The sequence below is a fragment of the Mesoplodon bidens genome, assembly GCF_964165515.1.
Source record: "Mesoplodon bidens genome assembly, chromosome: X".
Taxonomy (NCBI): Eukaryota; Metazoa; Chordata; class Mammalia; order Artiodactyla; family Ziphiidae; genus Mesoplodon; species Mesoplodon bidens.
In genome coordinates this window covers 111390263-111406805 of record NC_138163.1, presented here as the reverse complement: position 1 = coordinate 111406805, position 16543 = coordinate 111390263, and the positions used below count along the sequence as shown (strand labels likewise).

Genomic DNA, 16543 nt, shown 5'->3' with positions numbered 1-16543 from the left:
ACAGTCTCTTCAATAAGTGGTGCTGGGAAAACTGGACAGCTACATGTAAAAGAATGAAATTAGAACACTCCCTAACACCATACACAAAAATAAACTCAAAATGGATTAAAGACCTAAATGTAAGGCCAGACACTATAAAACTCTTAGAGGAAAACATAGGAAAAACACTCTTTGACATAAATCACAGCAAAATCTTTTTTAACCAACCTCCTAGAGTAATGGAAATAAAAACAAAAATAAACAAATGGGACATAATGAAACTTAAAAGCTTCTGCAAAGCAAAGGAAACTACAAACAAGACGAAAAGACAACCCTCAGAATGGGAGAAAATATTTGCAAATGAAACAACGGACAGAGGATTAATCTCCAAAATATATAAACAGCTCATGCAGCTCAATATTAAAAAAAACAAACAACCCAATCAAAAAATGGGCAGAAGACCTAAATAGACATTTCTCCAAAGAAGACATACAGATGGCCAAGAGGCACATGAAAAGTTACTCAACATCACTAATTATTAGAGAAATGCAAATCAAAACTACAATGAGGTATCACCTCACACCTGTTAGAATGGGCATCATCAGAAAATCTACAAACAACAAATGCTGGAGAGGGTATGGAGAAAAGGGAACCCTCTTGCACTGTTGGTGGGAATGTAAATTGATACAGCCAGTATGGAGAACAGTATGGAGGTTCCTGAAAAAACTAAAAGTAGAATTACCATATGACCCAGCAATCCCACTACTGGGCATATACCCAGAGAAAACCATAATTCAAAAAGACACATGCACCCCAGTGTTCACTGCAGCACTATTTACAATAGCCAGGTCATGGAAGCAACCTAAATGCCCATCGACAGATGAATGGATAAAGAAGATGTGGTACATATATACAATGGAATATTACTCAGCCATAAGAAGGAACGAAATTGGGTCATTTGTAGAGATGTGGATGGACCTGGAGACTGTCATACAGAGTGAAGTAAGTCAGGAAAAGAAAAACAAATATCATATATTAACGCATATATGTGGAACCTAGGAAAATGGTACAAATGAACCAGTTTGCAGGGCAAAAATAGAGACACAGATGTAGAGAACAAACGTATGGACACCAAGGGGGTAAAGCGGGGCATGGGGGTGGTGGTGGTGTGATGAATTGGGAGATTGGAATTGACATATACACACTAATATGTATAAAATAGATAACTAATAAGAAGCTGCTGTATAAAAAATAAAATAAAATTTAAAGAAAAATTTTTAAAAAGAACCCTATGTAGCCAGAGCTTCCTAGTTTTCAGCCATGTATACTGATTTCCAGAAAAAAAAAAAAAAAAAAAAAAAACACTTGGCAACAGCAATGGCAAAAAATTCTAAGATACATGACTAACATTCATTATAATGAGAAAAATTTTCAATTATAATATAATTTATAGCCATATTATTATTATCCCAAAAGATCTCCATGTGTACAAATCAAAGTAAATGATTACCTCAATTTTAAGTTGAATATGTAAGGAAAAACATAATATTTTTTCCTTGATGCAAGGAAATTACGGGGTTGGGGGAAGGTAAACAATTCACCTTATGAAATTATTTTCAGTGATAACTAGCTTCATTTTAAGAGGAATAATTTCATATTGCATCAGAATATGAATTTAAAGATTATAAGATATGCTTGCATATATTTTTATGTTCCATAGAAGAATATTTTGAAATAAGTGCAACTATTTGTATTAGTACATTTCACAGATGACAAAGTAGAACCAAAGTCATGAAATTATTTGACAAAGATCCTGTAGTTAGTGAGTGACAGGGTTAAATGGATACACTTCTTCTGGATCCTTGGAATCAATATATATAAGGTGCAGACGTATCACAGGCCTATTGTGTGGACCGAAATTTTAATATAAAAAATAATACTTGTCTAACATGAATTAAAAATTTGGAATTTATATCTGAACACTAGATTTTATGAGTAATAAATGGAAGCAGTTTATGTTTGGTCAAAGATATTATGTTCTGACATACCCCCAAATACATTAAATGGCTATTTAAGTTTCTGAATACTTAAAGGACACATAAAATACTACTTTTAAAGAACACTTTAGAATACTCTTTATCTAAGATCATATGCCAGGAAGAGTGAACACTATATCATTTTTCAGATCAGTGACATTTGACAACCATTCAATCTAATTCAGTGACGATTTTCAATGATGTGATTAATTGAATATTTGAACATAGCTGACATTTGAATTTTCACCCTAGGCTTTTTAAGTACTCACTTTGGATTTGTGGTTTAATAATGTACAACAACGATCTTATTTTCTTTGTGCTATCTCACCTTGTATAGTTGAAATTACTTGGTAAAATTGTGCCACTTTGTCATAGACAATTGATGAGAGTAGTGAACATAATTATGAGATTTACAATTGTGTCAGCTAATATTAAATCACGTTAAATCAGTAAAGTCCCAGTATATGCCCAGGGTATAATGCAACACTCTATTTTTTGTCAGGTTCTTTAAAATAATGATGGAGTGCATTCTATGACTTCAAAAAGGCACTGGGATTCATAAAGTATACACTTGGAAATCTTGGGATGGAAGAAGAGGAAACAAACTGGGGTCAGCCAATGAATGGAAGACAGGTATCATAATGCATCTGGAGGACAGTTTAAAACACCACAGACCGTTCAATCTCCCTACCAGTTTTTTAATGGCTAAATTCCTTTACCAGTGAAAAAAATCAATCATTATTCAACTTTACATAAAATGATTAACAATGTAAATTTGTATTAGAAGAAACTCATTGACTGGAATTTAATTATATCTAAGGGAAAAAATCTACCAATAAACAAGTTCAAATGACCCATTAAATATTTCTTTACGTCTGAGAGAAGATGGGGTTAAAGACCTGTAGAACTGAATTCAGAATGTCTGGTGAAGGGGACTACCCACAAACAAGAGTGGAGAAGGATAAAGGAATGATAGAATGGCAGTATGAGAGATGTTTCCCTATTATCTGAGATTTGCTCTATCTACCTTCAATAAGTTACAAATAAATGGAAGCTGTGGATACATTTTATCTTGAGCTAGTATGTAGACAAGCACAACCATTTGGTAGAGTCATCCCCTGTTTCACAGGATTTTGTATTTTCTTTTGTTTGCTTTTTTAAACCACAGCCAACTTTATTTCAAAAGTGCTTTGCTCTCAGCAAATGTGATAAAGGCATCACTGCACTTAGAAGTACTTCTTTCTCAATAAGTGGTTTTCACAAATAAATTACTGATAGCAGGGATAACTTCATGTTAAAACAGCCACCAGAGAGAATGCAAGTCAGAACATAAATGTGGTGTCTGAGCTCTACAAAGCTAAGTTGTGAGTGACATTTGAGTGAGGAGAGTAAGTGAGAAGTCAGGAGAGAAAAGCAAGGAAACTGAAGCACAGGCTCACATTGAGTTGCTAGTTTACAATTAGGGAATATGCTAAAACTAGTCATTTATGGCAGAGAAATAGACCAAATTGGAGGAGGGGAGGAAGGGGTGGGGAGGGGAGGAGGAGAGGAGGGGAGGGAGGAAGGAAGGAGACAAAGTGAACTTGACCTAAGAAGATCGTGAAACTACCACAAATATCTTTTCAAAAGGAAGTTTCTAATATCCCTTTAACAACAAGGGAGGACCAATTTTTTTCAGGTGATTTTAAAAATTAGGTTTGTGAACAGATTTATAGAATTGGGAGGCCCCCTCATGATTTTCTATTAGCAATTATCAATTTCTTAAAACTTTGAATGAACTTACCACTAGTTCCATTGGACCCAGAAGTCTTTGTAAAAAGTTTGTTTGGTTTTGTTTTATGATTTCTTAAGTTCCTTTGGTTATTGATGTAGGTACTCTATATTCCACTGTGTTAATTCTTGTAATTTATGATTTTAAATAGAATATAATCCAATTTCATTGCTTTTTTATAATCAACATATAGTTCTGTGTAGATTCCATTTTTGGTTTCTACTCTTGTACTTATTTTTAATATTTTCTATGTTTAAATTGCATACATTTGATTTATTTCCCTCTTTTTTCTGCTTAAATTTATAAGAGATTAGTCTATTTTATGATTTTATTACAAGGAACTAATATCTTAAATTTATCTAGCGTTTCTTTTTTCTAACTCATTTCTTCCTTTATCTTTTATTTCCTACTTTCCTTAGAGCATTTTTTTCTTTTTTGTAACATTTATGGTTGAAAGCTAGAATTAATTCATTTTATCTTTTTTCTTTTTAATGAAGATAAAAGCAAAGACAAAAATTGAACCTCTGGGTAGAACCAAGGCCATTTCTCATGGGTTTTCTCATGGAATGCTTTTTCCTATACAAACATGGATTTGTACTCTTGGTTTCTTATACACTTTAAATTAATCAAATTGAATTTTTTTAAGTATTATTAATTTCTACTGTTATATTATTATCATCAAAGATTATGCACTTTAAAAGTTCTTTTTATGTGTTTAATGACATTTTCACTACATTCTAATATATTATCCATTTTTTATTTGTACATATGCCAAGGACTTTTTTATATGTTTATCTTCGTCTATGCCTATAGTAAGTTTTATAGCAGGGTAGAAGTTAGAGATAACTCTTAGTCTATCTTCCTTTTCTTATTCTGGTGTTCCCCAGAAGCACGGGAGAGTAATGTCAGCTGGCTCCAAAACTAGCCAGAAACCACCTCCACTCCCTGTCAGCAAATGGGGGAGGTGGTATGGCCTTAAAAGTGAATGGCTTCCGAGACTTCCCTAGTGATCCAGTGGTTGGGACTCCTCACTCCCAATGTGGGGGGCCCCGGTTCGATCCCTGGTCAGGGAACTAGATCCCGCGTGCTGCAGCTGGGGACCCAGTGCAGCCAGAATAGACAGATAAATAAATAAATATTTTAAAAAAGAAAAAAATAGTGAAAGGCTTCCTGCTACACCCAGCAAGGTTGGGCCCTGGCCAACATTAGGGCTCTTAACGTAGAGATTCCAGTCTTCTTTTGACCAGAAAAAAACAAAACAAAACAAAAATAGAGCTATCTGAAGGGCTGGGTTTTCTCTGATTGCTCCTCCTCCCACATTCTTCACACCTTCTTTGTTTGAGATGACCCACCTAGTATGAGATGGCTCCATCATCCAGGATCTCTTACCCTCTGGCTTCTAGTTAGGTTCAACCAATGAGCAGCACTGGCAGACTGTTAGAGGACTGAATAGAGAGACTAAGGTATCAATCTCCCACCTCCTCCAGCAGGCCATGATTTGAGAGTAACTGCATTCTTTAGGTACCTATGGTTGCACTTGCTATCCAGTGGACCCACTCCCAAGGTTAGAGCTTTCATTGGTTTAAGGTAACAGCTCTCTCCTTTTGTCTCTTTAGGTTTAGGGGTAGTAAAGCCTATTAACTGAGGCTAGTCTCTGGTGCTTCACCATTCATTGTTGGTTCCTTTAATCCTGCCCATATTTCTGTATATATTCCTTTCATTACAGTCTTTTCAACTTTGTCTTTGCATAGGTTTTCTGATTCATTTCAGGACTGTTAATGATACACATGGCTTCATGAGATGACTTGGGCTTGGATAGTGACTATATCAGTGGATAATTCAATGGACTAAAAATGAAAGGCTTTTCCCCTGCCTATAAAAGGCACCACATAGGTCCACTGATGTCTGGCCATTCCCTAGGGATAGGGGAAATCGTTCCTAATAATGACAAAGTTAGAATTTTCTGAATGCCTGTTTGAGAGCTCAGATTTGGATTTGGTTCATTTAAATGAAATTATAAACTACTGTTTTCCTTGCAAATCCAACCTTATGGGAGAGAAGGTTTATATATAATTCACACAAATTTTATAGAATCATCTATGCTTGGGAGTGTCAATAGGTAGAAAATCACTATTAAATCTACAGTTTATGTTATTTGTATTCTCAACTTTTTTCTTTGATGCTAACTGTGTTGTAATCTGACAATGGTGAATTAAAGGCTCTGAATAAAAATATATCTCCATCATTTATTCTTTATGGTTTTAGCAGTATTTCTATTATGCAGTAAGTTGTATTATGTTTTAATTATTGATTTCAACTTTCTTGGATAAAAATTATATTTTCAAATACTTATAAGTTTTTCTTTGTTATTAATATTCTTATCTCTGACTTTTAAAAGAACTTGTTTTATTACCCATTTAATTTATAATAGCCCTTTTATGTTTAGTCATTGTCATCTCACTTAGAACTAAATTCAAACCCTAACCATGGCTCCCCATGTTCTCCTCTTCCCAGCACCACCCTGCTACCTCTCTGATCCCCTACTCTACTACATTTTTTTCCACACTCAGTCCTCTCCACCTATTGAGTCCTATTTCCCAATGCTTTTTCTCCTCTAGGTCTTTTTATCCCACTGCCTGGACCATTTTCCTATAGATAATCCCATGGTTCACTCCTTCACTTCCTTCCAGTCTCCACCTATAAGACAACCTAACCAAAGGCCTTCCCAAACCTCCTAGTCTGTTTGTCTCTTCTTCATTCACTTAGCTATCACTACATACATTATACATATTTAACGTCCTCTGGTATTTGACTCTAAACTCCATGACATAAATGATTGCATTTGTTTTGATCACTGACTGCAGTGTTCCTACCGTTTGGAATACAACCTGACATACAGTAGACACTCAATAAATAATGCATTGAATCTAAAAATACTAACATTATTCTGTTTAAGGTATGACTACTCAAAATCTCTAATCAATGCCTCCTATAGTTCATTCTGAGAATTTGTGATTTTTAAAAGGAAAATAGTTCTATCTACTATTTTACTTAATATGCTGATTTATTTATATCCCATCCCAGGATCATTTAGTCATCTGCTATAGAATACCCAAGGCCAATTTTAGGAAAAAATCCTGCTCTTGAACATTATCTTTGTGTGTTTATTCTTTATGCTAATAATCAGAGAGTAAAAAACATGTCCCTTGGAATATTTTCCAGTTCTTTTCTGTCTTCTTTTATTACAAAATAATGGGAAGTATATAATGATAATACATTTACTTTTGAGCATTTGTATTCTGTATCTTTTGGCCTGGGGCTAGCTCAGGTAAAGGTTATTTCACTCAAGGTTTTGGTTTACACTGAAGAATGTTTTACTTGAGATTCTGTCCTTTAATACAGAGACCTCAATTATACGCCATTCTCCATTAGGGCCCTGGCTCAAATGGGAGCTTTGTGGAAATTTGCTTTTGAAGGACTCTTTGTCCAATTTAACCCTCATTCGGGGGTCTTTGCCTGCTAAAACGTTGGAATTTTATCAAGATTTTCTGTTTTCAGTAAGAAAGATAACCTCCTGAGAAAAGATCCATTAATCACATTCTAATTTTGTATATTCACTTATCACATTTTATTAAACAATTTCATAATAAAATACACAGTCTATGTTCAGATAGATAAATATGGCCATAATTTGGAGTTTGGCAGGTTGTAAGATCAGTTTTACTTTCCCTTCCTACATTCCTCTTATGAAACTTTTTAAAAAAAAATTGATAGCCTACATACAGAAAATATACCTAAGTGTACAGCTTGATAAATTTTCTCAAAGCAAATGCACCTGTATAACGACTACCAGGTCAAAACATGGAAATCTTCAACACCTCTGAAGATTTCATCCTGCATTTTAAAATCTAACCATTCTTCTGACTTTTAAACTCATGGAAGCATTCTGCTCATTCTTGAAATTTAATTAAACGAAATTACAGTAGATATACTTTTGTATCTCACTTTTTTCTCTTTCTGGAAATTGATCTATCTTATGTACTGTGTGTCGCTATCATTTGCTCACTTTCATTCTAATTTTGGCTATTACAAATGAAGCTACTATGAACACTCTTTCATATATATAAAAGAATATTTTATATATATATATATGAATTTTTTGGCAAACATAGAAATGTATGTCTGTTATATGCTAAGGAATGAAATTGTTGGATCATAAAAAATGCAAATTTTTATCACATTTAGTATATAATGTCAAACTATTTTCAATGGCTGTCTGAATTACATTTCTACCAGTTAGTTGTGAGAGTTCAAGTTATTCCATACCCTCATCTACACTTAGCATTATCAGTCTAATTTCAACCATTTTTGTGAATTTGTATTGGTATCTCATTGTAATTGTAATTTCCCCAATTATTGCTGAGGTTAAACACACTTTCATATTATTCTTGAACTTCTGAACATCCTATTTTGTGAAGTTCCCGTTCAAGTTCGTTGTCCATTTTTTCCATTGGATTTCTTTTTCTCATTTTATAAAACCTAAAATTAAATAAAGTATAGAAGAAAATCATAGGAGACACCTAATATACTCAATAGTGTAAAGATGTCAATTCTTCCCAAGCTGATCTACAGATTTAACTCAATGTTGATCATAGTCCAAAGAAGGTTTATGTGGAAATTAAAAAGATGATTGGAAAATGACCCTAGAAATACAAAGGGCCAATATAGCCAAGAAAATATTGAACAAGAAAAAAGTGGTAAAAGTTCACCAGATAACAAGATGCATTATAAAATGGCAGTATGCCACATGGCATGGTATTCATGATGTATAGACAAACAGAACAATGGAAGTGAATTTAAGTCCAGAAATAAAACTACAAATGTATTGAAAAAATTTTTATGACACACTTAGTACTAGAGAACAATGGGAAAGCAACATTCTTTTTAATAAATGATGTGGTCATTCAGACTCCAAGTGAAAAAAATAAGCTGAATCTTAACCCATTCCTCATATCATATACAATAATCAATCATTTCCAGGTGAAATATAGATCCAAATTCAAATGGTAAAATAATAAAGCTTATACGGATAAAAGCAAAATGTAATTACCATAATGGCTTTCGGCCGGCAAATATTTCTTAAACAGGACACATAATTATAAAGTGAAAGTTTATAAAAATGAACTACATCACAATGAAGAACTTCTCTTTATCAAAAGATAAAGTGAGTTAAAATTTTAATCCACAGAGAAGGAAAATATATTTGCAACACATGAAATAAACAAAGGACTCATATCCAGAACATAAGAACAACTCATAATTTTGATGAAGTTCAAGTTAATTTTTTCTGTTTTTGCATCATGCCTTTGTTTTCACATCTAAGAAATATATGGTTTTTCCCAAAGTCACAGGGATTTTATTTTATGGTTTTTCTTTTTATTGTCAGAATTTCTTCTGGTCCTATATTGAAAACTATAAAATTAATAATTATATTATATACAAAAAAAACCCAAAATTCATAATCTATAATCAGTATGTGAAAAAACAAAACTCTTATCAAAAAAAAATCTACAGGGCTTCCCTGGTGGCGCAGTGGTTGGGAGTCCGCCTGCCGATGCAGGGGACACGGGTTCATGCCCCGGTTTGGGAAGATCCCACGTGCCGCGGAGCAGCTGGGCCCGTGAGCCATGGCTGTTGAGCCTGCAAGTCCGGAGCGTGTGCTCCGCAACGGGAGAGGCCACAACAGTGAGAGGCCCACATACCACAAAAAAAAAAAAAAAAAAATCTACAGTTTCATTAATCCACTACTTTAAAGGAGATCCAACAGCCTATGTTTTGACATTTTCTTGCTTGGAAGAGATCAATTTCTTCAACTAAATTAAATCTAATAATTCTTTGAGTTTTCTGCTGTTTTCCTTGCTCTTATATTTGTAATGGAATACGAGGAATTGATATTTAAAAAGACATTTTCTTTGTCTAAGTTCCTAATATTGTTAAAATGTTTTCTTAATTTATATGCTACTGCTCTTTCAAAATGTTCTATAGGATGAAATAATGCCATTTGCAGCAACATGGGTGGACCTAGAGATTATCATCCTTAGCGAAGTAAATCAGAAAGAGAAAGACAAATACCATATGATATCACATATATGTGGAATCTAAGATACGTATGACACAAATGAACACATCTACGAAACAGAAACAAACTCACAGATATAGAGAACAGACTTGTTGCCAAGGGGATGGGGCTGGAGGAGGGAAAGATTGGGAGTTTGGGATTAGCAGGTGCAAACTAGTATATACAGGATGGATAAACAACAAGATCCTACTGTATAGCACAGGGAACTATATTCAGTATTCTGTGATAAACCATAACGGAAAATAATATGAAAACGAATATAGATTTTTATAAGTGAAACACTTTGCTGTACAGCAGAAGTTAACACGACATTGGAAATCAACTATACTTCAAAAAAAAGTTTATAAAAAGGTGCTATAGGAGAAAAAAAAAAAAAAAAAAAAAAAAGGGCCTCCCTGGTGGCGCAGTGGTTGAGAGTCCGCCTGCGGATGCAGGGGATACGGGTTCGTGCCCCGGTCTGGGAGGATCCCATATGCTGCGGAGCGGCTGGGCCCGTGAGCCATGGCTGCTGAGCCTGCGCGTCCGGAGCCTGTGCTCCACAACGGGAGAGGCCACAACAGTGAGAGGCCCGCATACCGCAAAAAGAAAAAAAAAAAAAAAAAAAGGTGCTATAGGACTGCTAATAAGGCAAACATTCCATAGATTATCTTATTCTGCTGCAGAAAATTAGCAAATATAGAGTTAATCATTGCAGGAAAATAATAAAAATGTGTAACACTTCTGTAAAATAATTTTCATAGGTTAAATATGATAGTAACCTTTCATAAAACTGACCAATTACTACACAACTTTCACTTCCATTTCCAGAATGATGTCCTCTCCCTGCTAGATGAGCTGAGCAATATTTGGGGGAGTATACATCATTACTAATCTATCACTAATTATGGTTATTTTAATAGTATATGATCAATTATTTGAATTTATCCTTGAAAGAGAGATGTAATGTAATTAGGAAGTTACAAAAAAAAGCCAGTAAATGTATTGGTTAATTAGAAAGATTGTAGGAAGTTAATAAGAAAGGAGGGCTGTCTCCAATATCATGAGAGAGGGGAGGAATCTCCAAGTCACTCTGAGGAGACAAGAACTCCTTTCATCTACACATTTGTTTACGTATGATTGTTGACATTTTCTAATACCACACATATATTTTCTTCTAGTTAAACTTAATCAAACATAGGAATAGAAAAAAAATTTGCAACTCTTATGCTGAGTTGAAATACTGAGCTTTCTGTGTAACTTTCATACTTGGATGTGTTATCTAATAAATGTTGGCTTAATTCAAACAAACTTTATCATCATGTATGAACCCACTTTATACATAAAAAATAATAGTCAGCCTATCAAAAGCCATTTGTTTCACGAACACTGTTGTAAGGAGCTGAGTTTACCACAGGACTTAATTTGGCCACCAAATATAACTGCATTATGTAAAATCTAAGAACACCACAAAGTGGCCAATCAGGTCTGGTTCACACCTTTCCCTGCCCCGCTGTGGATGCATGCATTTACTTCCTGAATCACATTAGCAGACGCACATGAACTAGAACATGTGCTCTTAATGATAACTGCTTTGATTTATGAGAGAACTTGAAATGCTCTCTCTGTCTTTAGGGCCAAAGCCCTCACTCAAACATTAAGTATGCTGTCTCATGGTATCCAGACTCTGTCCAGGGTTCCACTTACATTATTTTTCTGCAAGACCTGTAGTGCCTTGTTGACATTGTTCAGGGCATGAACCCTTGTGGATCCTTTTTCTTTTGTCTGAAAACAAAATGAAACAATGTTGACTGCCCAGGGGAGAGAAGGACAATCTACCAGAAATGGAATAATTGATATATTTCACTTCTAAGTTGGAATCTTTTAAATGATCACAGGTTGTGAGGCATTAATATAATGAATTTAAGTGCTTCAGGTTAATTATCCTTGTCATAGGAGTTTCTTATAGCATGAAGAAACTCCTTATAGCATGAATCAGCCACTCCTCAAGAAAACTGATAGCATTTTTTTTTCTTCACAAAAGAGTTTGGTTACCATCTCTCCTTCATTCTACACCTCAGTTGCATGACCACGAAGAGAAACAGCATGCATAAGGACATTTGCTAGTAAGATAGATAAGTGAGTCAATTCCCACACTTTTTAGAAAAGTTTAAAAGAGATTTGAGCCTAGCAAAATTCTATAATGCCAAATAGGCTTAACGGAAACTATTTCTGGCAATATTACCTTAATTGTCTTAGTCACTGAAGCTCAAAACCTCAGTCATCTTTGGTTCTCTAACCCTCACCCTCAATCCCCAAAGTCTTATCTTGTCCTGTAATTTTTAAACTAACATTTGCATAGTGTATTACAATATATGGATTAAATCATTCAGTTGTGGAGTTTTAGAAAGTCTACCATTATGATGCCTGAAGTATTTACTCCTAAAATGAGATCTACCCTCCTAAAACAATTTTAACTACACAATACAATGCTGTTAAGTATAGGCACAATATTGTACAGCAGGCCTCTGGAATTTATTCATCTTGCAGGACTGAAACTTTATACCTGCTGAACAGCAACTCCCCATTTTCCATATCTCATACTAAGTGTTCTTAAATCCTAGGAGTTCTCATCACAAGAAAAAATAGATTTTTTCTATTTCTTTAATGTTATATGAGATGATGGGTGCTCACTAAACTTATTGTGATAATCATTTCATGATGTTTATAAGTCACATCATTATGCTGTATACCTTAAACTTGTACAGTGCTGTATGTCAATTACATCTCAAAAAAACTGGAAGAAAAAAAGACAAAAGACTAAATAAATAAAGTTAAAAGTTAAACTTAAAAGGTCATTATGTATAAAAGCCTTATAAAGACAGCTGCTAACAAAGATACCAAATAATAATAGAGAATATCTATTAAATAATATAAATTATATTACTGAAAATTTCACCTTCTTGTTCTGCATATGATAGAAGATGCCAAAACAAAAATAATATTGCAAGACTGTCTTTTTTCAGGAATAGGTCCTGTACTGCTACTTAAATCAGTAATTAGTAAATTAATTAATTTTACTGGATCTCATAAAACTATGCTGAGTTTGTTTCTGGTCTGGAATTCTTCTGAGGTTAATGTGAAGTTCCTTATAAATACTGTAAGTCACATACCAGTCTTTGCCCTGTCAGGCCTTCAAGAAGGTCTAGGAGGCGTCTCCCATCCTGCAGGTCACTGAAGAGGTTTTCTATGTGCTGCTTCCCAAACTGAAATAAGAAACATACCCGTTAAAGAAAGCATGCTTCCAGTGATCCATTTCTACGAATATGCCTTTTAAAATTTAAAGCTATGTTTAAGAATATTTAATGTATCTAATTCTTAATCTGCCAAGGGTGACGGATGAAAAGAGAACCTCCAAGTAAAAAACAAAAACGAGTAAATCATCATTCAGCCAAATCTATTTAAATATTTTTCTCAATAACAAGAGTTGGAGATCTATAGTCTAATGGGTCTAATTAACTCAACTTTTTGAATGCTGATCCTATGAAGGAGAGAAAAAATGTTTAAATTATCAGGTAGTTGGGCACTGTTTGGGGAGAAGTAAACACACAAAGAAACAAAGACCACAAACAACTCGCCCTGGGTGGGTACATAAGATTTAACCATTTTGTGTACTTGGAAATAGAATGCATAATCATAGAGGGTTCACCATCCTTCACTCATAAAACATGCTTTCTGTGCATATACATTTTACATGCTGCCTCAGAATGATCCAGTCTCATATTGGATAGTTCAAATTTTAGAAAGGTATGATTTAAATTAAGTTGAAATATGTTGGTGAAAGCTTTTCATCTATTTTTCTCACTTCTTTACTTGAGAATTATATTGAGGAAAAACAATAGCCACTAATAACATCTAACATTTTTGGAGTGACTATTCATGAGAAACACTCCACTGAATGAATTGATCTTGTAATTTTTGTGACGTTAGCATTAGTATACTCATCCTACAGATGAAACAGAGACAAAGAGTCCTACAGGTGAAACAGAGACAAAGAGACAAAACAAGAAGATGATAAAACCAAGATTTTGGCCCAGATCTGTCTAACTCCTGGGGCTCTTGTGCTTTCTATTTTATAAAGCTGCTTCCTTGGCCTTTTCCTCCTTCCATTTGATTATCTTTCAAATATTTTATTTCTTCTGTCATGCCCCCAAATATCTTCTTTTTCTGGTTCAAAGCCTACAATCCCTTCGTATGAAATCATTCACAACTCTTTCATCACCCAAGTTATCAAGGAAGCCCTACTTTATCAATGACAGATGCTTATTGAGCACCAATAAACCTGGGCTAGGTGCTAGAGCATGCACTAGTAAATGAGATGGATATGACCCCAGACCTTGTGGAACTTTGAGTCGAGCAGGGAAAACAAATATTTCTAAAAGGTAATGCTACGGAGAAGCAGTAAAAGGAAGCCAGGAGCACATAACCATGGGAATTCCCATAGTCTGGGGATCAGGAAATACTTCCCTCAAAATGTCAGGTGATGGGTCCTAACATTAGCCTTGGGTGATTGGGCTCTTCTCATCCACTCCTTTGATCACACACAAACTTTACATTTCACACAGCTCAAGAAGAGCCCTCGTTTCCAGGCAAAAGACATCTCTGAAGCTTCTAAGACTGAAGACAGAGGATTCAGGTTCTCCCTACAGCCAGGTAGCCATGTCCAAGACAAGTCCTGATAGAGCCTAGGTGCTTCACTTAATGATAACACTGACCCCTGCAAGAAGTCCACCAGTCCCTCCATGCCAGGCTTTGGGAATCAAACCACATATGTGCTTTGACAAAGATAACTATAAGTTATTCTTTTGAAATTCTACTTGAATAGTACTAATTAAAAATTTCAGGGGAAAAGAAATGACAAAACACTAAGATACTAGAACTTTTAAAAAGCACTTTTAGTATATATAATGTACAGGTAAATCTTAAAACAACAGTGCCATTCTCATGAAATAAGGAAAGCTTTCTATTAATAAGTAAAGAAAATGAATGTGTGCTTTATAATAATTCTGTCAAGAACCTCATATATAACCCGGGATAACTTGGCATTTGGGGGATAATATTAAGATTTCATTTTCAAATTGGTTGAAGGTCAACAATGCCTTGAAAATGCTATCTTGTTTTGTTTTGTTTTCCAGGAGCAAAATTTTACAGATGCATTTGAGAAGTGAGTAGCTTCTAAACTTATGGACAAAAACAATATTGCACACTGAAATGTGTCAGGTTTTGAAGAAAATAAAATATAGTTAGTTGACAGAAATACTTGCTGTTATTAAAAATATATATCTAGATAGGCAGATAGACAGATTAGTCTGGCAAACCAGGAGGGATGTGGGCGGTAAAATGTTCATTCAAGGAGAAGGGTTTGGACTTGGAAAGGAGTAAGTCTAGAGGCAAAGAATAAAGCATGAACCCCAAGGCCGTAAGGATCATCTAGCATCCAAGATATGAGGACTAGAAAGCTTATGCTTTTGGGCAAGGAGCTTAAACAAAGGTCAAGAAGGCAAACAGGATCTTGCTTTGATACAAACTTATACACAAAGACGAGGTACTGATATTTTATAATTCTCCCTTTTAAACTGGAATCAAACAAAATAGAGAGGGAGGGAAGGACTGCAGACTAATCAGAGCGCACATCTAGTTGGGGCACCTAGAAAGCAGTGAGGTGATAGAGAAAAAGACAGTTTTCGGTATCATATATAACTTTCAAACTCATGCAATCAATGATATATTAAAGTATCACAACTGAAATCCAACTTATATTTGTTATATCCACCACAATTTCTAACATGGTGCTTCTCAAAATGTTCCAGTAAAGCATCCTTCAACAGACGAGACTGAATTTATTTACCCCGGAGCCTGGCAGTGTAAAGTACATAGTGACTGCAGGTTCAAAATTTCTATGAAAGCATATGTTTTATGTTAAGAATTCATGGAGATTTTGTCTTTCTCTCTTAATGCATGTATAACTTAAAAGTAACTTCAAGCACTTTGACTGAAATTTCCCCTCCTATGGTCTAATTAAATTGATGTTCAATGAAATGTACAATATTTAGCCTGTAACTTCATGGATGTTCAGATGTTTAGTCTTATTCCTCCTGGACTATGAATATCCTAGAGAAAGCAAAACATCTCTTTTCTCTGGAATGGTTTTCATTTCTTTCCTAGATTCAACTCCTCATTCCATAGCACTATAGGTATGATGTAGCAAAAGTAGCACATGTTTCTGAGGCAGAAATAGATGATTTTTTGAACCCAAGTCTCCTATTCACTAGCTGCATTGTCTCCGGCAAGTGACTTAGTCTTTCTGAGGGACAATTTATTCATTAGTATCAACAGAATGGGGACTGAAATAATAGCACATCAGTCTTAAGCCTCTGAAACAGTGTAGGTGTGCTATACAGACTTGGCAAATAGTAGGTACTCAATAAATATAGAAAGATTTTTTCTGTTTTATTCTACTATTCCTTGGCTTCTCTTTCTTTGGCCAAATACTAGATATAAATACAATTATGCTTAATTATTGAATCTACCAGAAAATACAGAGCTCAGATACAATGTGTTCTGTTTTCTCTTAGTTTGGTA

The 16543-nt window shown here is 34.7% G+C and overlaps 1 protein-coding gene across 2 annotated transcripts in view; it reads right to left on the bottom strand.

The window, feature by feature from the left end:
- The window catches only part of DMD (dystrophin), a 2087389-nt gene that overhangs the window by 1705374 nt on the left and 365472 nt on the right, over positions 1-16543 (bottom strand). For both annotated transcript variants that reach the window (XM_081221405.1, XM_081221404.1), the window contains exons 3-4: positions 13075-13167; positions 11609-11686 (exon numbers count right to left, since the gene is read on the bottom strand). In XM_081221405.1, coding sequence (XP_081077531.1) covers positions 11609-11686; positions 13075-13167 — 171 coding nt within the window. The remainder of the gene's footprint in view (positions 1-11608; positions 11687-13074; positions 13168-16543) is intronic.